The sequence below is a fragment of the Aplidium turbinatum genome, chromosome 1 (assembly GCF_918807975.1).
Source record: "Aplidium turbinatum chromosome 1, kaAplTurb1.1, whole genome shotgun sequence".
NCBI classification, from domain to species: domain Eukaryota; kingdom Metazoa; phylum Chordata; class Ascidiacea; order Aplousobranchia; family Polyclinidae; genus Aplidium; species Aplidium turbinatum.
In genome coordinates, this window is record NC_137472.1 from 14,487,441 (window position 1) to 14,509,834 (window position 22,394).

Here is a 22,394-nt window from a genome sequence, read left to right on the forward strand (position 1 = left end):
CCTACAAATCCCCTTTCGAAATAACGTATTTGTTATACTAACTCATAGTTTCAAAGAAGCAATCAATCTGTAGTTATAGCGATTTCCTCAAGGAAATGATTTTGACAGCTTTTGCTGCAGGAATTTGACCTGGTGTGATGAATAGGGAATATATAGCTTTATGCAGCAACGTTATGAGTTCATTTTGGAAACGTTCGGCTACAAAGGTTCTTCTACAACTTTTTTAGGCTTTGTTACGGTAATTTTATGTGTTTTAAGAAACAGGAAACAGGAAACAATTACACGTTTCTCATTTATACCATAAATTATTTTGAAATAAAAACGCGTGAAAGAACGTCCAGCATCATTAGAAAAGGATGGCCGTTAATGTTTGACACAAAGCTCGGCCTTATATAAAAATATGCAAAACTTCAATAAAACATGTGTATAAATTTATTGTTCCTTTTAAAATATTTGTCGTGAGATAGGACATTAGGCACAGGTCGAGGTCAAGATCGATAGGCACAACTTTGGAATTATAACTTTTTTTCAGGTTCAAGAAAGTATATCAGACATTAAGGGTCGAATGCAGAAAGGTAGCTCAAAACTAGTTTTAAGCAAGCCGGGCTTAAATAGTGGCTTGAGCCGAGTTTTGCGCTGCAGAAACTATTCTTACTTTAAGCTTAGCAAACTCGTTTCATTTCAGGTTTTGAGCCACCAATTTAAGTCGCCAAAAATTGCGACTTAACAGCGGCAGTTCTTGACTTAAGCATTTTTGCAAACTGGATTTCAAAGGATTCCGGTGAAGTTGTGTGCTCGGTGGAAGTTCCTGGCCATGATGCGAAAATCTTTGTAATGTGTAATTCTGCATCAACAATGCACTGGGTATTTATTGAGAAATAGCCTTTCCTGTTCCAGAAAATTTCAGCGTTTTCACCAATTGCATCTATCACACAAGGAAAATAGGCAATACCATAAAACTTCTGTTTGGTATTTAGAATTTCTGCTGGCGATGATGGAAACTTTATGTATGTGTTTTTCCTTGCAACAATATACGCTGAAACTTTTTTTACTGTACGCAGGGCCGTAGCCAGACTGCAGAGCAAGGGGGGCTCAAATTTTTTTAGGGGGGAGCGAAAAAATTTAAATGGGCAAAGTCATTATATCTGTAGCTGTTGCTCGAGAATGTTTGGATTTTGCCAGGGGAGCAAGGCCCCCCTGGCCCCCGGCTGGCTACGGGCCTGACTGTACGGCATACAGTCGTTTGGTGACATTGAATCAAGTCACCATCACTCAGTTTAAAATGTCCAGTTGCATAGAATCTTAAGGTAACAAGCAACTGTAGCATTGGTGAGAGGGATTGACTTCGCTCTGTGAAACTATCGGATAGTTGCTGGCACAGTTCTACTACAACAGCTTTGCTAAATTTGTAGCGTGCATGAAGCTGGTCATCATCGTAATAATTAAATGGATTTTGTGCATCCCTAATCATCCTGCGTGATAAGTTAACCGTTGGTTCTTCATCTTCAATGAATCTTTCAAGCAAGTCTAATGTATCCATAAAGTACCGTATGTTATTGCTAAAAAGTAAACCGTTTTCTGGTAAAAAATAAACAAACGTTTGTTATCCTCCTCTTGCTAGCAAACAAAATATTGGATGCATGATTAACCAATGCTTATCACTTCGGCAATTTTATGTTTTTGTTGTAAAAACTATTTCCGAAGTATACCTGCAAAGGCTGTAGTACAGCATGCAGGCAAGCTATTTTATGGCTATACATTCAGTAAGATGAGGCTCTGCCTTTCTACAACCACTTTTATCAACGAAGTTCTGTAGATATAAAAGAAAAAACTCTACAGTACTTGTACAAGTTGCTGTTTGTTCATACTTGCTAGTTGATTTTTTGGCTCTCATAAAGAATCATCTCTCTCTCGCCATTTTGTAGACTTCAATAATACTTTTAATTTTTATTAATAGCCTACCCCTCCCTATTTAGCCCCTTGACAAACCTCCAGATAGTTTTGGTTCACTGCTATTTTTCAGTTACAATGTTGTTAAAAAACAACTGCTACTTGTAGCCTACAAATTGTTGTCTACCACTACATGCTTGCTAGTTGCTGTCAACATGCTTTGTCAAAAATCACCATGGCAAGTCGAGTGACGTCACACTTTGCGTCAAAAACGTGGCTTAAAACCAGTTTTATTATGAAGCGCAGCTCAAAGGGTGGCTTGGCCAAGCGACCTTGCAAATTAGTTTCTCCATCGCGCTCAAGTTTTAAACCGAGCTTGACTAAAACTCCGCTTGCCTGAGAAGAGCTTGGCGTTAAGCTAGGCTTATTTTGAGCTACCTTTCTGCATTCGACCCTGAGACTTACTTAGGGTCGAATGCCGAAACGAAGCTTGTCAAACAAGAGCTAATGAGACTGTTCAGCGCAGGGTGGGTAGGAAAATGCCCTTTTCAGGGCACGGCAGTACTCGAACTGTCGAAAAGTACCGACGACCCACCGTACTGCAGCTGAACACCGAGGGCATCACGGCCAGCAAGCTCAACATCATCGAGCACCTGGCCACCAAGCATCAAGCCCTCATCATCCTCCTCCAGGAGACTCACTGTACATCTGTGGATAAGTTGGTAATAACCAACTTCACACTCGCAGGCGCAACCTGCAGCAGGAAACACGGCCTGGCCACGTTTGTCCATGACCGGCTGAGCTGGTCCTTGGTTGACCAATCCCAAGCTCAATCGGAAATCGAGTGGCTTTGTGTAGATGTAGCAGGCTACAACATCGTCAATGTCTACAAGCCCCCACCTTCGCGGATAACATCAACAGCCATCCCAGTGTTCCCCCACCCCAGCCTCTACGCTGGCGATTTTAACTGCCACCACACTGACTGGGGGTACAACTCCATCAACAACGACGGAGATAGTCTGGCCGCTTGGGCAACCAACAACAACCTCGCCCTCTTATACGATCCTAAGGGCGCACCGAGCTTCCACTCCGGTCGTTGGAACACTGGCACGAACCCAGACCTGGCCTTCGCAAGTGATGACCCCGATGATCGCCAGCCGGACAGACGTGTGTTAGAGAAGTTCCCAAGGTCTCAACACCGACCCTCGCTAATCACGGCCCCCTTGCTTGCCACACCTATTCCGAGCAAGCCTGTCAAGCGATGGAACTTCAGAAAGGCCGATTGGGAATACTACAGCTTCCTCACAAACGAAGCTACTCAGTACCTCCCAACCCCACACACCATCAAAGTGGATGAAGCCTACCAGGACTTCTGTGATGCAATCATATCTGCGGCAAAAGACTCCATCCCGCGAGGTCGACGGAAAAACTACATACCTTGCTGGGATGTGGAGTGCGACAGGCTTTACCGCGACTTCCTCCGTTCCCCCCAGGGTACCGCCACCACCAACTCAGCAACAGCCCTGCTGGCAAGATTGGATTCAAAGAGGAAGAAGCGCTGGACAGAAGCCATAGACTCAATCGACTTCACGCACTCCAGCCGCACAGCTTGGAGTACACTCAACAACCTCACTGGCAGATCACGTGCCTCTCGTCGCCAATGCCCCATTTCAGCAAATGCCATCGCCTCACAACTTGTGAAAAATGGAGTGCACAGAACGAGAGACCGTGAATCAGACAAGTCCGTCCTCAAGGAAATGACGGACCTCTGGAAGGTCCCAACACCTGTCGAGGGCAACATCTCTGGTGAGTTTACCCCAGAAGAATTTGCCTCCGCCCTCCAGCACCTAAAGCCAGGCAAATCCCCGGGCCTTGACCACCTATGCCCGGAACTAATACTCCAAGCTGCCCCCTCTATGAGGTCCTGGTTAAAAGAATTCCTTTCCTGCTGCTTGCGTCACCTGCGCATCCCAAGAATCTGGAGAAGAGCCCTAGTGGTTGCAGTCCCAAAGCCGAAGAAGCCCCCAGGGGACCCGAAGAGCTATCGTCCCATCTCTCTGCTCTGTATCCCCTTCAAGATACTCGAAAGACTTATCTACGCCCGTGTCGAACCGATAATAGACCCTCAGCTCCCTCGGGAACAAGCCGGCTTTCGCCACGGAAGATCAACTGTAGACCAGGTCACTCTGATGACCCAAGACATCGAGGACAGCTTCTCGGCAAAAAAGAAGGCTGGCGCCGTGTTTGTCGATCTCACGGCTGCCTACGACACTGTATGGCACAGCGGCCTTACCTGCAAACTACTCCGTCTCCTTCCTGACAGGCACATGGTCCATATGATTATGGAACTTGTGCAAAACCGCAGCTTTACCCTTTCCACCGGTAGCGGCCGACGAAGTAGACTACGTCGACTCAGGAACGGCGTCCCACAGGGCTCTGTCCTGGCTCCCCTCCTCTTTAACACTTACATCTATGACCTGCCTGACACCATCTCCAGGAAGTATGCTTATGCAGACGATCTGGCTCTCCTGCATCCAGCCGGAGATTGGCAGTCAATGGAGAGGAACCTAAGCCAGGACATGTCAACTATATCAACATATCTCCAGAAATGGAAGCTACAGCTCAGCAAGGCAAAGACAGTGTCGGCGGCCTTCCACCTAAACAACAAGGAAGCAAAACGTGAGATCAACATTACCACCGATGACGAACACCTCCCCTACTGCGCCGAACCCACCTACCTCGGCGTAACCCTGGACAGGTCACTCACGTACCGACGACACCTGGAGTCACTGCGCAAAAAACTATCTGCGCGCGTTGCACTTTTGAGGCGGCTGGCGGGTTCCGGTTGGGGAGCTGATGCGAAAACCCTTCGCACAGCTACCTTGGCCCTTGTCCATTCTACCGCTGAGTACTGCGCACCAGTGTGGTGCAGCAGCTCTCACACCCGCCACATTGACACCGCCATCAATGACGCACTACGCACTGTGACTGGATGCCTGCGTCCCACTCCAACGGACTGCCTTCCCATCCTTGCAGGCATCCAACCTGCTGAGCTTCGCCGTAAAGGAGCCATGATTTCCCTTGCTCGTCGCGCACTGGACCCCGACCACCTCCTCCACAGTACATTCCAGCGCCTACCTGGAGGACAGCAGCGACTGAAATCAAGACGCCCATTTGTGCCCGCCGCACGACAGCTTCTGAACAACGTTGAAGATCTCGGAATAAGTGCGGCACACTGGACGAACTACACATGGAACATGGAGTGGCAAAACAACACCTCCCGACTCCGTGATTTCCTACCCGACGTCGATCCCCACCCTCCGGGAATGTCCCTCGCAAGACTTGCGTGGGTCCGGCTTAACCGCCTACGAACCGGCGTCGGTCGCTTTCGTTCAGACATGTGCAAATGGGGCCTGGCTCCCTCACCGGGATGCGAGTGTGGCGCCACAGACCAGACAGTAGATCATGTCGTCCATGACTGCCCAATCCATCAACCACCACATGGAGCGCCTGGACTGAAGGCCCTGGATGACGAGACTGTCGAGTGGCTGATGACATCATGCCCAAACATATAGTCCAGAAGAACAGCTCATACGACGAAGAAGAAGAAGGGTCGAATGCAGAAAGGTAGCTCAAAATAAGCCTAGCTTAACGCCAAGCTCTTCTCAGGCAAGCGGAGTTTTAGTCAAGCTCGGTTTAAAACTTGAGCGCGATGCAGAAACTAATTTGCAAGGTCGCTTGGCCAAGCCACTCTTTGAGCTGCGCTTCATAATAAAACTGGTTTTAAGCCACGTTTTTGACGCAAAGTGTGACGTCACTCGACTTGCCATGATGATTTTTGACAAAGCATGTTGACAGCAACTAGCAAGCATGTATTGGTAGACAACAATTTGTAGGCTACAAGTAGCAGTTGTTTTTTAACAACATTGTAACTGAAAAATAGCAGTGAACCAAAACTATCTGAAGGTTTGTCAAGGGGCTAAATAGGGAGGGGTAGGCTATTAATAAAAATTAAAAGTATTATTGAAGTCTACAAAATGGCGAGAGAGAGAGATGATTCTTTATGAGAGCCAAAAAATCAACTAGCAAGTATGAACAAACAGCAACTTGTACAAGTACTGTAGAGTTTTTTCTTTTATATCTACAGAACTTCGTTGATAAAAAATGGTTGTAGAAAGGCAGAGCCTCATCTTACTGAATGTATAGCCATAAAATAGCTTACCTGCATGCTGTACTACAGCCTCTGCAGGTATACTTCGGAAATAGTTTTTACAACAAAAACATAAAATTGCCGAAGTGATAAGCATTGGTTAATCATGCATCCAATATTTTGTTTGCTAGCAAGAGGAGGATAACAAACGTTTGTTTATTTTTTACCAGAAAACGGTTTACTTTTTAGCAATAACATACGGTACTTTATGGATACATTAGACTTGCTTGAAAGATTCATTGAAGATGAAGAACCAACGGTTAACTTATCACGCAGGATGATTAGGGATGCACAAAATCCATTTGATTATTACAATGATGACCAGCTTCATGCACGCTACAGATTTAGCAAAACTGTTGTAGTAGAACTGTGCCAGCAACTATCCGATAGTTTCACAGAGCGAAGTCAATCCCTCTCACCAATGCTACAGTTGCTTGTTACCTTAAGATTCTATGCAACTGGACATTTTAAACTGAGTGATGGTGACTTGATTCAATGTCACCAAACGACTGTATGCCGTACAGTCAGGCCCGTAGCCAGCCGGGGGCCAGGGGGGCCTTGCCCCCCTGGCAAAATCCAAACATTCTCGAGCAACAGCTACAGATATAATGACTTTGCCCATTTAAATTTTTTCGCCCCCCCCCTAAAAAAATTTGGGTCCCCCTTGCTCTGCAGTCTGGCTACGGCCCTGCGTACAGTAAAAAAAGTTTCAGCGTACATTGTTGCAAGGAAAAACACATACATAAAGTTTCCATCATCGCCAGCAGAAATTCTAAATACCAAACAGAAGTTTTATGGTATTGCCTATTTTCCTTGTGTGATAGATGCAATTGGTGAAAACGCTGAAATTTTCTGGAACAGGAAAGGCTATTTCTCAATAAATACCCAGTGCATTGTTGATGCAGAATTACGCATTACAAATATTTTCGCATCATGGCCAGGAACTTCCACCGAACACACAACTTCACCGGAATCCTTTGAAATCCAGTTTGCAAAAATGCTTAAGTCAAGATCTGCCGCTGTTAAGTCGCCAAAAAAGGCGACTTAACAGCGGCGGATCTTGACTTAACATTTTTGCAAACTGGATTTCAAAGGATTGCGGTGAAGTTGTGTAATCAGTCCATTGTGCAGGGCACTTTTTGAAGCTTGCTAAAATGTGCATTCTCCGTCTGTAGAACACTGTAGGCCTTTCTGGAAATGCTGAAGCTTACTAGCAGCATTTCATACGACCAGGTTAAAGAGAAAATTCTGACCAGATTTATTTGAGTTATCTGTGGAATATCCCTATTTAGCCTCCTGACAAACTTCCAGATATTTTTGGTTCACTGCTATTTTTCAGTTACAAAGTTGTTAAAAAACAACTGCTACTTGCAGGAGCGCCGGGACGAGTTTTCACTGGGGGGGGGGGGGGGGGGCAGGATTATAAAAAAAGGGCACTTTTTTGCTGAAAGGCCCGTTTTTGTATAGTTTTAAAACAACATATAGCGATAATGCTCATCTTTCAACTCATTATCGAGTAATGATACAAGTGTCAGGTAGGCTATACAAAGAACAATGGAACGGAAGGGCATCATGCTATGTTATAATGATGTAACCTACAGTGATACAGAATTTTGTGTCGTGAATATTATGTTGAGGCAAAAATAAAAATTTATAATTAGGCTGAAAGGAAATAGCAGAAATTGCTATATTACAAAATGTGCAGTTGCTTACATGACCTTAAAAGGGCACCATTGCTCCCCTTGCCCCCCCATCTACACAAAAATTGAGGGCAGGGGGGCATTCTCCCCCCCTGCCTCTTCGCTTCCGGCGCCCCTGGCTATTTGTAGCCTACAAGTTGTTGCCTACTACATGCTTGTTAGTTGCTGTCAACATGATTTGTCTTACAACAGGCTACTAACTTGCTACCACCAACTGGAAACTGCGTTTCAAATTCAATTGTGATGTAACAATAATGTATTATGATGTCATTAATAAAGCATCCCTAATTACACGAACAACTTCTAAACTTACAGTTACTTTATTTGTGGGGTAGGTTTCAAAAATCACCATTGCAAGTCGAGTGACGTCACACTTTGCGTCAAAAACGTGGCTTAAAACCAGTTTTATTATGAAGCGCAGCTCAAAGGGTGGCTTGGCCAAGCGACTTTGCAAATTAGTTTCTGCAGCGCGCTCAAGTTTTAAACCGAGCTTGACTGAAACTCCGCTTGCCTGAGAAGAGCTTGGCGTTAAGTTAGGTTTATTTTGAGCTACCTTTCTGCATTTGACCCTAAGGGTCGAATGCAGAAAGGTAGCTCAAAACTAGTTTTAAGCAAGCCGGGCTTAAATAGTGGCTTGAGCCGAGTTTTGCGCTGCAGAAACTATTCTTACTTTAAGCTTAGCTTAAAACTCGTTTCATTTCAGGTTTTGAGCCACCAATTTAAGTCGTCAAAAATGGCGACTTAACAGCGGCAGATCTTGACTTAAGCATTTTTGCAAACTGGATTTCAAAGGATTCCGGTGAAGTTGTGTGTTCGGTGGAAGTTCCTGGCCATGATGCGAAAATATTTGTAATGCGTAATTCTGCATCAACAATGCACTGGGTATTTATTGAGAAATAGCCTTTCCTGTTCCAGAAAATTTCAGCGTTTTCACCAATTGCATCTATCACACAAGGAAAATAGGCAATACCATAAAACTTCTGTTTGGTAGAATTTCTGCTGGCGATGATGGAAACTTTATGTATGTGTTTTTCCTTGCAACAATATACGCTGAAACTTTTTTTACTGTACGCAGGGCCGTAGCCAGACTGCAGAGCAAGGGGGGCCCAAATTTTTTAGGGGGGGGCGAAAAAATTTAAATGGGCAAAGTCATTATATCTGTAGCTGTTGCTCGAGAATGTTTGGATTTTGCCAGGGGGGCAAGGCCCCCCTGGCTGGCTACGGGCCTGACTGTACGGCATACAGTCGTTTGGTGACATTGAATCAAGTCACCATCACTCAGTTTAAAATGTCCAGTTGCATAGAATCTTAAGGTAACAAGCAACTGTAGCATTGGTGAGAGGGATTGACTTCGCTCTGTGAAACTATCGGATAGTTGCTGGCACAGTTCTACTACAACAGCTTTGCTAAATCTGTAGCGTGCATGAAGCTGGTCATCATCGTAATAATCAAATGGACTTTGTGCATCCCTAATCATCCTGCGTGATAAGTTAACCGTTGGTTCTTCATCTTCAATGAATCTTTCAAGCAAGTCTAATGTATCCATAAAGTACCGTATGTTATTGCTAAAAAGTAAACCGTTTTCTGGTAAAAAATAAACAAACGTTTGTTATCCTCCTCTTGCTAGCAAACAAAATATTGGATACATGATTAACCAATGCTTATCACTTCGGCAATTTTATGTTTTTGTTGTAAAAACTATTTCCGAAGTATACCTGCAGAGGCTGTAGTACAGCATGCAGGTAAGCTATTTTATGGCTATACATTCAGTAAGATGAGGCTCTGCCTTTCTACAACCATTTTTTATCAACGAAGTTCTGTAAATATAAAAGAAAAAACTCTACAGTACTTGTACAAGTTGCTGTTTGTTTATACTTGCTAGTTGATTTTTTGGCTCTCATAAAGAATCATCTCTCTCTCGCCATTTTGTAGACTTCAATAATACTTTTAATTTTTATTAATAGCCTACCCCTCCCTATTTAGCCCCTTGACAAACCTCCAAATAGTTTTGGTTCACTGCTATTTTTCAGTTACAATGTTGTTAAAAAACAACTGCTACTTGTAGCCTACAAATTGTTGTCTACCACTACATGCTTGCTAGTTGCTGTCAACATGCTTTGTCAAAAATCATCATGGCAAGTCGAGTGACGTCACACTTTGCGTCAAAAACGTGGCTTAAAACCAGTTTTATTATGAAGCGCAGCTCAAAGAGTGGCTTGGCCAAGCGACCTTGCAAATTAGTTTCTGCATCGCGCTCAAGTTTTAAACCGAGCTTGACTAAAACTCCGCTTACCTGAGAAGAGCTTGGCGTTAAGCTAGGCTTATTTTGAGCTACCTTTCTGCATTCGACCCTAAGTCTATCTAGGAAGCCCCGCAGAACCGCTTAGGTTTCTCGATCAAACAGCAAAGAGCGCTGGGCGCGTAAAAGTTGACCTCATGACAGTGGTGCCGAAGTAGGAGGGGATGGGGGAGATATATCCCCCCCAATATTTTGGCAGTATTCTCCCCAATAATTCAGAAAAAAAATATTTGCTATGAAGTTGTTTGCAAGCATCTCGAATTGCTGTTTTTTTTCTTTTATTGATGTTTCATGACAGTTCTAAATTGTCTTGGATTTGACGCTAGACAATGAAGGACCTTTATTGAAGGTTTTAAGGACGAGTTATACCAGGCCATTGGCCACGGCACTGCAGTGATGAAGAAACTGCAGAAACATATTTGGGACTTGTGCTGATTTTGAAGCCTTTGGCACTTAGCCTATAGAGCAATTTAGTATCACGTTGCAAGGAGAAAAGCTTGACATTGACTTTTGTGAAAAGCTGTTTCAGACCCTGAAATCACTCGAGAGAAATATTGTGATTTGGAGTTTGAGAACAATTATAAAAATGCAGTTTCACTTCCGGAAAAATTTGCTGCTAATTTTATCACGCCTTTGCAAGCACCACTGCAAAGAAGAGTCCCTGAAAGATTGGGTGGAGGCTCGATGGCAGCTACTGCAGACACTCAACTGCATTATAAAATACTTTAGGCTACAATCAGTTCATGGACAGAGTTATCTCTGAACTGACCGAACGGTTTGAAAGTAGCCTGAATTCCGATTCGGCAAAGTAGGCCCATAAAGAACTTGCACAAACTTTCAAGACCGGCTTAGTTCCTAAAATGGTCAAAAATTATCCAGAGCTGAATAGACAATCGATGAGTTATCAAATTGATTCATTCAGCAAGGCAACAGGAGCAAAATCTCTGTACGATGCTAAAAGAGCCCTGCTTACCAGGCATTGTCCGAGTTGGAAAAACCTCTCTATATTCTCAAATAGGCTACTCCAGCTGATTAAGATCCTCTTAATTTTCCCGGTGAGCTCTGCTGCTTGTGAAAGGTCGTTTTCCAATCTTCGTAGATTGAAAACCTGGCTGAGAAATACTTTGGGACAGGAAAGGTTGCATGCTAGCATTGTTTGCAACATTCACCAAAATATTCTTAATGGCATCAGCATAGATGACAGTGCTAATCAGTTTTAAATGCGCACTACCGTAAGACGCAATATGTTCGGTTGTAACAAGTTCTTGTGATGTGTTTGAAAGTTAGTATTTTTGTCATAATTTGTAGATGTTCTTCTGTAGCTTCGATTGTTATCAGTCTTCTGACTAGTTACTTTGTCCTATAGTGCACTAAGTGTAGTGATTCTAGTGAACGAAAGGGCAAGAAGAAAAGTATAACTTCTGTTTTTTTTTTTTGCAAAACAAAGTAAGCTATTCATTGGAAGGTCATAGGTTCGAATCCCGCTGGAGGTACCAATTTTTCTTTGCTTGTTTCTTAATCTTGCAGCAATCATTCACAAGAGCACTGGTAGCGCTTTTATCTCCATGATTTCTTGTATGTATATTATGCTGTTAGCAGCTAATTTACCGAGGTCCGGTGATTGTTTAATAAACCGGTACCACTAAAATTGTGTATAAAAGTATGCATCCCCTCCAATGTTTAAAATCGTCTAAAATTTGACAAAATTTTGATTTATCCCCCCCCCCCCAATCTTCAACTAATTTCGGCACCACTGCCCCATGAGTTCATTTTGTATGCGTTTGGCCACAAAGTATCTTTACGTTTTCAGACTTTAGTTGATTCACTTTAACTTAGGTGGTTGTAAACAGTTAGGCTACATAGGCTATGCAGAAAAAAATCTAAGAAAGAATGAATGATAATAATAATAAGTTGAGCTTTGAAGTATCAGAGATCGGAGCAGGTAGCGAAGACTTGATAAATTTGACAAGTTTTACCTTGTTTTAACAACATTTAGAGTATGTTGGGCAGTGCCGGTCTTTGGGGATGTGCAAACCGTGCGATCGCATAGGGCCCGCAATTTACTCAGAAAATGCAGTAATTTTTGTCATTTCCAATGAAAAAATTCAACAAAGGAATTAGCAACAAAAAACATAGAAACTTAACGGGTGCACCTATTTCGTCCCCTGAACATTTCGTAACCCGGTTTCATACCCTGAAATAATCGAGAAATAACAACAGAACCGAAGTCGCTGATCGGAGTTGCCGCAAACATTTCAAAAATTCTCTCGATCTTTTCAGGGGACGAAATGGGTCGAAATTTGAGCGGACAAACGTGTCCTTTATGGTAGCCACTTTAACAAGTCGAAATTCTGCCACTGAAATTGACTACAATGCAAGCGCCAACCAATCAGAAAGTGTTATAAGAGGCTACCGTCCAATTGTGACCCTTCTAGCACTCACCCAGAGAGTTAATGCTTGTTTTGAACTTTATTTGGTAATTACAGAAGAAAAAGAGCAATAGCAGTGGTGAGAATCGAACACGCGTCAATGAAATTATTACTTTCTATCCCTAACCCCTAAGCCAACCAGCTGACAAAAAATCCATCACTTAATTTGCTTTCTATGATCTTCTTTTCGCCATTTTTTACGTCACTTGAACCGTAGCTTATGATTGGTTGGCGGTTTCATTTTAGTCAATTTCAGTGGCAAAATTTCGACTTGTTAAAGTGGCTACCGTCCTTTATACCCAAATTTTTGTTGAACATGCTTTCAGAATGCCCCAAATTTAAAGTAATTTTTCAAAATTTTCTGGGGAGGCTCCCCAGACCTCCCGTGGATGGGTGTCGCCTTCGGCAAAACGCTGTCAGGTTTCGCCCGCCGACCGTCAAACTGCCCCCCTACCCTTTCAAAATACCTAGCTACGCTACTGAATTAGATCATTGTCACTGGGGCCCGCAAAGCATATTCCGCACAGGGCCCGAAATACCTTAAGACCGGCACTGTGTTGGGCTCTAGGAGTGTTAAACATTTGATGGTTTTAGGTTCAAAATCTAGATCGTTTAGTTTTAAAGTTCCTTACTGTATCAATATTTAGCCACATGAAATGATCTTGTAGGTTCCCCACCCGTGGACGTCGCTATAGCATCATGGGCAGAAGCCAAACGCTACCGTGCAAATGAGGCTCCGCTCAGACAGGACTGCCATATAGGTGGTTTTAATTCCAAATTTGAATGATTTGGTTTTTTTAATTTTTTTTTTAGCATTTTACATAGAAGTTTAAAAAACTTCAAGGCATTAAAAAAATCGTGACAGGAAGAATGCCCGCCAGAAAATTGCCCGTGTGGGAATATTGCCCGCCGGAAACTTGCCAGTAGTGTTATATGTAACTTTGCGTTAATATTTTGTTGCTGGTTGCTGCCCCATGATTTTGTTGCTGCCCTATGATTTTGTTGCTGTCCCATGATTTTGTTGCTGCCCCATGATTTTGTTGCTGCCCCATGATTTTGTTGCTGCCCTATGATTTTATTGCTGCACAGATTTTTGTTGCTTGCAGAGATTTGTGTTGCTGGTAGCTAAATTGCATAGACAACGGCGTGACATCACACCAACAGCGCAAAGCTGTCAAGGAAATAATTTATTTTAGGTGTAGGCCTAACATAACCTTCACAGAATTGCATATATCGCGCGGTAAGAAATGGTGAGATTAATAATCCTTATAATTGGTTTTGCGCTGATATGGTGTGGTGAAAAATGAATCTTCCCTAGCAAAAAAAAAAGTTGATTTTGTATAGATTTTGAGAACTTTCATAACCTTTGTTGGATATTAAGTTGCGGGAAATGGTGATATTAATAATCGTTGTATTTGATTTTGTGCTGATATGGTGTGGAGAAAAATGAATCTTCCCTAACAAAAAGTTGATTTTGTATAGATTTTGAGAACTTTCATAACCTTTGTTGGATATTAAGTTGCGGGAAATGGTGATATTAATATTCCTTATAATTGATTATTGTGCTTATATCGCTTCGTGGTGAGTGTTTTTTTTTTAAAAAAAAAGTTCCATTGTATTTAATTTTATTAAAGAAGATATAAGATATTCAACGGAAGCTTGGGTTCTATAAAAGAGTAGGTAGATTTCATTCTGGATGTATAGTCAGAGCTGGTATAGTCGCTTTGAAAGAAGTGGTGGTTAGTTATGGAATCAAACTCATTTAACAGGTGAGTGGTATTTTTAATTTTTCTTTATTCGAACTTAATGGGTTTCTGAAACATTCATTTCATTAGATTTTTAGATGAAACTTCGCGAGATTACGAGTGTGGAAAATGTCATAAGACATTTAAAGAAGAGGGGTCTCTCCATTCTCATGTGAACTTAACGTGTATTTTCTGTCAAATGTGTGGTGTTATGTTTGGAAGGTATTTGAATTTCCTTGTTTTTGTTAAGTTTTTTTTTTGGGGGGGGTTAAGATTGTGTAATACTTATTTTTCCTTAAATTCTGATCTTTCCATGAAAAAAGTCCGGGTGGGTGATAGTCCTAATGAGTTTTTTTTTCTTTGTAGTGTCCAGAGTAAGGAGCGGCACAAGCACTCAAACGTTAAATGTCGATTCTGTCGCCGAGGTTTCGATAAACATTGGAGAGTAAGACGACATGAAAAACATTGCGGCAGGTGTCACAAATGTGATGTTTTGTTTCAAAGGTTAGTTGTGTGCTCACATTTGGCAGTGTTTTTGTGATTAAGCTCATTGATTGTGTTTTTTGTTTTTGTTTTTTTTTTTAGTCGAGAAGATAAACTCTCACCCAAACACCGATCGGTTAGACATCCATGTCCAACTTGCGGGCGGACATATATAGACAAAAAGGGGCTGAGCCGGCACATTAAATTGAAGCACAACCCTCCCCAACCCAAGATGGAGGAGGCTATGCCAACAGAAAGTGGATCGGCAATTTGGTAGATATGTTTTTGACGTGAAGAATGGCCTAAGGTAAAGTTTATTGAAATGTTTTATGAATTTTTAAAATTTTCTTTGTATTATAGGGGAAGTCTACCTGATGAGGCGTTTCTCGAGGTGGAAGAAGCAACCTCCCCACTCCCATGGTAAGCTTGTATGGTATTCCTAATAGAGGATAATTAAATAAAAAATTAAAGTGAAAATGAGTGTTAAAACTATATTAGTTAAAGATGTGAGACTATGTTTATAATATTTTATTTATTTAAACTCCTCTGGAGTGTTATGAAAAAATGTTTTGTAGGGGGGATGTTTCTGATGGGGAGTTGTATGAGGCTGCAAGTGAATTATCTCAGAACAGAGAGCGGTGAGTTTGTTTGGACTTTTGTAAGGTTGTGTTTTTACGTATTAAATATGCTTTTTTATTCTCAATAGTGAGCGGAGCGAAGATCCCCTCTCCGAACTCCAAATACTCGAAGAGAAGTGGTTAGAGGAGGAGTTAATGCCTTTAGACTCTCAGACTGAGGGGCTCGTGGAGGACTGGAGGTAAACTTGTGTAAACACTATTTTAATCCTATGTTTAATCCACCTAGAAGAAAAAAAGTGTATATATTTAATGAATTTCATATTCTCAGTTGGTATATACAATGAGAAAACCTTTATAAGGTATGCCTTTTTTTGTTTTTGTTTTGTTTTTTTAAGGACGGTAATTGAGGAGTTTGACTTTTCTTGGCTGTGGTAGGCGGATGTATGCTCGTCATTGGAGGAGTGTTCGCACGCACCAAGTCCTGAACAACCCCATCCAAGATCGATTGAATTTCCTTCTTCAGCCTGGAAATGCTCAAAGAAGAATCAACGAACTGCACCAGAATTTTATCCGTACTATTTTTTTGCAACAAAAGACTAAATTTAAAGTGAACATAAGTTTCGGCTTTTTTTTAAAACACAAGATTACTAACGAACTGCGTTATTTTCACCCATCTTCTAATAATTTTCTGTTTTTCGACCACCCTATTTTAATTTCGAATTCTGATGATTTTAACCACTTTCTTGATCGAATTTCCAGCAGAGATATTGATGAGTTTACTTTAAAGTCTAGAAGTGATTCACAATGGGTCTTACAAGAGGTATCTAATGTCACATTTTATATCACAAAACTGATTGACCATCCGATCGGGTGTTGTTGTGTTCAACTGCCTCAGTATATCTTGAATAATCGCTTCCTGAATGCATTGAATTGCTCTCCAAACGGTGTCTATAATGACCGGTTATGTTTCTTTCGTGCCCTCGCTCTATCTAGAGGGTATTCCTCCTCTGATCTTGTAGTTGAAACGAAATTCCTATTTAGTGTTTTTTATGAGACGCCCTGGACTACTGATTATGAGGCCGAGGGTATACACATGAGTGAGTTAGATCGAGCTGAAAGTGTGTTTTCAACTAATATCAATGTGTACAAGCTTGATTGTAATGGATTCGCGATGCTTTTTCGGAGGAGTGCAGCAACATTTCCGGCCAGTGTACACCTCAATAAGTTTGAAAATCATTTATGTTACATTTCAGATGTCAACCGTTTTTCTCATTCGTTGAAGTGTTCGAATTGTGGGAAATTGTGGAAAACCCATTTCCATCTCCTGCAGCACAGTAAGTCGTGTGAAAATAGTTTGAAGCAAATCTACCCTGGGGGTGTGTATACTTTATCAAAAACAATCTTTCAAAAACTTGAAGATGAAGGGATTTTCGTTCCTCAAAATGATAGATATTTTCCCTTTCGCTGTGTTTATGATTTTGAAACCCGATTTAACACGTCTGATGTTCCTTGTCTAACCCCTCACGTGGCATGGTTCTCTCAGCACATACCAGTTAGTGTAGCGGTAACAGGAAATGTGCCCGGGTTTGAAGAACCGGCGTTTTTTCTCGATGAAAGCCCGAGAGTTTTGATTGAAAAAATGTTGAATTACTTAGAACAAATGTCCAAAAAATCCTTTGAGGTTCTTTCAAGCAAATTTGAGTATGTTATCCAGGCTCTAGATGAAAAGTTATCTGCGCTAACAGAGGGTGTGAAGGGTAAATCTTATATTCAAAGACTCAGAAAAGAATTTTCCACTTATCTTTCACAACTTCCTGTCTTGGGTTTTAATTCTGGTCGCTATGACATGAATATAGGAAAGGTAGAAATGATATCCTATTTGCGAGAGAGTCTTGACTTTGTTATTAAAAAAAATAATGATTTCATGGCGGTTTTGACAAAACAGTTTCGTTTTTTAGATGTTAAAAACTACCTCGCTCCCCACTCGAGCTACGCTGGATATATTAAAGCATACGGTTGTAGTATGCAAAAAGGATTTTTCCCATATGAGTATCTGGATGATTTTAAAAAACTAGATGAGACAGCTTTACCCCCTCAAGAAGCCTTTTACAGCCGCTTGACTTTGTTTATTTATTTTTTGTTATTATTATTATTTTCTCTTGTGAGGATTGGGTTCATGTGCTTTTTTTTTTTCTTTTAACTCACAGCTTTCTGTTGTTTTTCAGAAATTTTATAGAAAAAAAAAAAAATTTTTTTTTTACAATTGTTTGTTGAAGAAAAATGGAAATCGCAATCATCGAGCTCGAGTGAGTCCAGGAAGAATTACATAAAATTTTGAGAGAAATCGGATGGGAAGAGGAGGCTGTGAGTTTTTTTAGAATAAAAAAATAAAATAAAATCATGATGTCTCTCTCTTTTTTCTAATGCAAATTTCGCTTTTACAGAAAGAATTAGAGGAGTTATTAGAAAGAATTGAAGAGCGGCGAAGGACCTTGCTAACGATTTAGGAACTGTAAGTTTATTGAAAGTATATTTATTTTTATTATGTCATTATAATTGTTTGATTATAATTAATTTAATTTTTTATTTAATACGCTTGGTTTGATGGGGAGGGTGGTGGTGGAGAATTCCTACTCCTTGAAATTAATTTATTGATGTATTCTATCTTTTTCAGGACAAGGGCCAGAGTGTGATGGCGTCTACACACAAGTTTTTAGTAGAGATTTTTTCAAAAGTGACGAAGAAAAAATAACACTGTGGCGTTATCTACCTTTTTTTGTCTTGCTGTTTTTTTGTTTTTTTTATTGGAAATCAAATAAAACTTATGTGCTGACTGACAAAAGAAACAAGACAGTAGGCTATAGTTTCAATCATATTTTATTGACAAATCGTACAAAACAATCACAAAATAGAATCTGATTTAATACGTTTTTGAAGTCGAAAAGCGCTTGGTGTTTGATCCTTTAGGACTTTTAAATATTTCAAAATTTCTTGTAATTGGTGTTGGTCTTCTGGAGTTGGCAAGGGATACGCTTCATGATAAACCTTCACATTCACCTTCCCATCGACAATATAAGAGAGATAGGCAGCTGGCGCATAAACTTTCCCACTGGTAAAATTCAAATAAATTTGTTGAGGTAGGAGCTCCTCTTTCACACGCTGGATGTGCCGGCTATGAGGACAAAAATTTGAATCTTCTTTACTCCAGTATAAAATTTGTAAGATATTTTTCGTGGAGGGGAAAGCAAAAAACGGTTGTTTCACAATTAGCTTTTTCGCGACTTTGCAATGTTGTTCAGGATGAAAGGCTTTTCTTCCAACGCGAACAGATAATGAAGCTCGTCTTAAGTGAGGATTAAATCCAATTTCATGCTTCACATTGAAAGTACTGGCGATGTCAACAACTTTTGCTGTAGCACGTTTAAGTTTTGATTCGTTAGCTAAGTCTTGTTCAGCCTCATAGAATGGTTCATAATCATACGGTTGTGGCGCATAGATTGGGGAGATTTGTTTCTCCATGCTTTCCAAATTGTCACATAAAAAAACTCCACCCTTTTTATACCGTAAAAAAAAAAATGGGTTTCCCTTTTTCGCTAATAAAGAGAAATGTGTTTTTTTGAATAAGTCTCATAAATTAAGCATGGATACTCAGCAACTGGCAAAGGTCTTACAGACCGACCCACATGCAAGGACAGTTTTTAAAGGAGTTTTCGCGAGGGATCAATTGATGGAAGTTGACTTTAAAAACCCTAGCTTATGCGTTATCAATCTTGATAGATCCGATCAACCCGGCTCACATTGGGTAGGGATTTTCATTGATGAAAACCACAAAGCGACTTATTTTGACCCTTTAGGACTCCATCCAATGTATCGAGAAATCTATCTCTTCCTCCGCATAAACGCGACCTCAACCAAGTTTAATGAACAGACAGTGCAAGGTTTGATGGCGACATCTTGTGGTCATCACGTTTTGTTGTTCGGTATGCTATCTGCAAGAGGGTATAAGTTGAAAGAGGTCTTGAACATTTACTCTGATGATCTATCAAAGAACGATGAACTGGCAAAAAAGTTTATCACTTCACGGTTCAATCGTGTTTTATAAGCAAACACCCGACCATTCATCCTCAAGAAAGAAAATGAGTCCTGAAGAGAGTGCACGTCCAGCCTCTGAGGGGTCTTGGGGTCTGTTTGGGCAAAAAGTTCCACGCAACGAAATTGCGTTCATTTGTCAAGTTATCATTGTGTATGCTGTCATTATAGCAAGTATTTATAATCTCTCGACTGGTGTTAAACAAAAAGATCTTTGGATTTCCCTGCTCAGCTCCTGCTTAGGTTATTTATTACCGAATCCAGTCATCAAGTAAACATGTATATTACTCTCCCTTCGAATGCCTCCATGAATGAATTTCCAGACAACACACTCGCAAATTTCAAAGTAAAGCTTTCCCATCAAGTGAGATTGGAGGGGGGATGGGAGATGGGGTTATCAGAAATCCACTTCCCAATCAACTTCAACAACATCTCAGCAAAATCCTGTATTATCGTGGTAAATTGCATAAGCGAACAGCTTCACCTCTCTTTCCCTGATGGACACTGTGATTCACCTAAAAAGCTTGTTTCGATTTTGAATTCGTTAAGCCAACAACTCTATCGGAAAACAATTGAGGGAGGTGTTTCGCGTGATGATATTGATGCTCTTTGCGTCAAACCAGCTCATGTGTTTCAAGTGCATTATGATAATTTTACAAGAAAACTTACATTTGAAATTATGGAACGAGCCACCTTCGTTTTCTCTCCGCGTTTGCGCACAATACTCGGCATCGCTGAAGATTTTCTCTTACCCGGGAAACACACACTCGAAAATCCTGTGAATCTCAAGTCGGGTTTTTATTCAATGTATGTTTATTGTGATTTGCTTAAACCAAGCATGGTTGGAGATGTTTATGCCCCGCTTCTGCGTATGATTCCACTCGATCGAAGATGGGGAGAGTATGTATCCAAACAATATGAAAAAGCGCAGTACTACCCATTACAACACAAAAGTTTTGATACCATAGAATTGGATTTAAGAACAGACACTGGAAAAAAGATGCCATTCCTTCCAGGACGTGTTGTCGTGATTGTGCATCTCAGAAAACAACATCTCCTGCATCAGTCTGATCCAGTATCTTATGAAAAATATTTTATTGATCAAGCCGGAAACGGTCTCCCGGTGTTTCATGGAGCTGAATTTCAGCGAGGTCATGGTCTTGCGAATATATTCTCTTCAGCTGCAAAAATGGTGATGCCCTTCCTAAAAAAGACAGGAAAAGCCATTGCCCATCAAGCAATCCGTTCCGGCTCAGAGTTTCTAGGAGATGTTTTAGAAGGAAAAAATGCAAAGCAGGCAGTGGTGAAAAGAAGTAGGGAGGCTGGCTCTAACCTTCTTCACTCCATAATGAATCACACAAATAAAAAGCGCAAGCAACCCTCAAAAACATTCAAATCAAAGAGAGCAAAGAGGAAAGCAAGAGACATATTTTCTTAAATGGCGTTGGTTCACCCTTTGTCTTGTGAGTGCTTGAAGTCAGAGTTGAATCTTTTCAGTGTGAATCCGACGCAAACCAGCGTTGAAGATGGAAAATGGATAGAATTTCAACCATTAAACAACATTTCTGAACGCGGTTCTATTGAATTTACCGTGAATTCCTCTGGAAACACTTATTTTGATTTGTCCAATTCCATGCTCTTTGTGAAAGCACAAATCGTTAAAGGAGATGGGACCAATATAGCTGCACAGGCGGCTGTGGCTGGTACAAATTATTGGATGCATTCGCTGTTTTCTCAAGTGGATCTTTGTCTCAATGATAAACTCATTACAGCTTCAGACAATACTTATCCCTACAGATCTTATCTCGAGACATTGCTCAGCTTCGGACCAGCCGCCAAAGACTCTCAACTCTCCGCATCAATGTGGAGTAAAGACACCCCATCACACATGTCGGATCTTGATCAGAACAATACCGATTTCATAAAAAGAAAAGGCTTGACTGCAACTAGCCGTCAAGTCGGAATGCTGGGAAAACTTCATTTGGACGTTTTCTTTCAAAATCGATATTTACTGAGTGGTGTTAATATGAAATTGCGTCTCATTCGTTCTAAACATGCTTTCAATTTGATGGCAGCTGCTGCTGAGTTTAAAACTGTCATAAAAGAAGTATCTCTTTTTATTCGACAAGTGAATTTAAGCCCAGCTGTCATCACAGGGCATACAAAAGCATTGCAAGTTTCAAATGCAAAATATTTTATTCGTCGTGTTGTTACTAAAACGTTTAGTATACCACGTGGAGATATGAGTTCAACGCATGAGAATGTTTTCATGGGTCAGATGCCGAAACGTGTTGTGATTGGATTTGTTAAAAATACGGCTTACAACGGTGCATACAATCAAAATCCATTTAATTTTGAACATTTCAATATCAATTTTTTATCGTTGTATTTGAATGGAGAACAGATTCCTTCAAAGCCCCTAACTCCAAAATTCTCTGACCCACCACAGTATGTTCGTTCGTACAGCACCCTTTTCACTGGAACAGGATCTTTTTTTAAAGATTTGGGCAATTGTATTAACTACTCCGATTATGGCAAGGGTTATTCCCTATTTGCTTTTGATTTAAGCCCAGATTTGAGTGATGGTGGTCACTTTGATCTTGTAAGGCACGGCACACTTCGTTTGGATGTTAAATTTGCTGACGCCCTTGCTCATTCTATCAATGTTATTGTATATGCTGAATTTGATAATGTGTTGGAGGTTGATAAAAATTGAAATGTGATGTTTGATTATTCCGCTTGATAAAGTGTTGAAAAAAAAAAGAAATGAAAGAAAAAAGGTAGTGGTCTATAAAAAGACAATAGCTTGACATAATGAAAATAAAATCATGACGAGCACCAATGAAACCGACAATCGAGGGGTATTTGCTTGTCAAGAACCCGGCTATCCGTCTATGCGCCATGTAGGAAACCGCTTGCAAACATTTTATAGAGGCGGAAGAGCTTGGTTCAGTCATGGCGTTAGTCCTTC

At 41.0% G+C, this 22,394-nt stretch overlaps 2 protein-coding genes across 7 annotated transcripts; both read left to right on the top strand.

The window, feature by feature from the left end:
* The first annotated feature begins 14,166 nt into the window (after positions 1-14,166).
* Positions 14,167-18,119, top strand: LOC145783249 (uncharacterized). 6 transcript variants are annotated; one of them, XM_082595103.1, is made up of 11 exons: positions 14,167-14,297; positions 14,640-14,777; positions 14,859-15,029; positions 15,117-15,176; positions 15,332-15,394; positions 15,463-15,573; positions 15,770-15,941; positions 16,588-16,668; positions 17,560-17,698; positions 17,779-17,846; positions 18,009-18,073. In XM_082595103.1, exons 1-8 carry the CDS (start codon positions 14,275-14,277, stop codon positions 16,612-16,614), a joined length of 765 nt encoding a protein of 254 aa, XP_082451229.1. In that variant the 5' UTR covers positions 14,167-14,274; the 3' UTR covers positions 16,615-16,668; positions 17,560-17,698; positions 17,779-17,846; positions 18,009-18,073. The 6 variants fall into 6 exon arrangements, with proteins under 6 accessions (XP_082451229.1, XP_082451219.1, XP_082451203.1 ...); XM_082595093.1 differs by having other exon boundaries at positions 15,770-15,906; XM_082595077.1 differs by having other exon boundaries at positions 15,770-16,668.
* Positions 18,120-20,861: 2,742 nt separating this feature from the next.
* LOC145780578 (uncharacterized protein F54H12.2-like) lies at positions 20,862-22,139 on the top strand. The gene has a single exon (XM_082592237.1). It carries the CDS (start codon positions 20,862-20,864, stop codon positions 22,137-22,139), a length of 1,278 nt encoding a protein of 425 aa, XP_082448363.1.
* The last annotated feature ends 255 nt before the right edge of the window (positions 22,140-22,394 follow it).

Excerpts from the sequence above, each read along its gene's own strand:
- LOC145783249 (XM_082595069.1), top strand. The coding sequence starts at position 14,275 with ATGGAATCAAACTCATTTAACAG. Across the intron at positions 15,030-15,116 it reads GAAAGTGGATCGGCAATTTG|GGGAAGTCTACCTGATGAGG; the intron begins GTAGATATGTTT and ends TTTGTATTATAG. Across the intron at positions 16,669-17,778 it reads TTTCCATCTCCTGCAGCACA|AAAGAATTAGAGGAGTTATT; the intron begins GTAAGTCGTGTG and ends TCGCTTTTACAG.
- LOC145780578 (XM_082592237.1), top strand. The coding sequence starts at position 20,862 with ATGGCGTTGGTTCACCCTTTGTCTTGTGAGTGCTTGAAGTCAGAGTTG.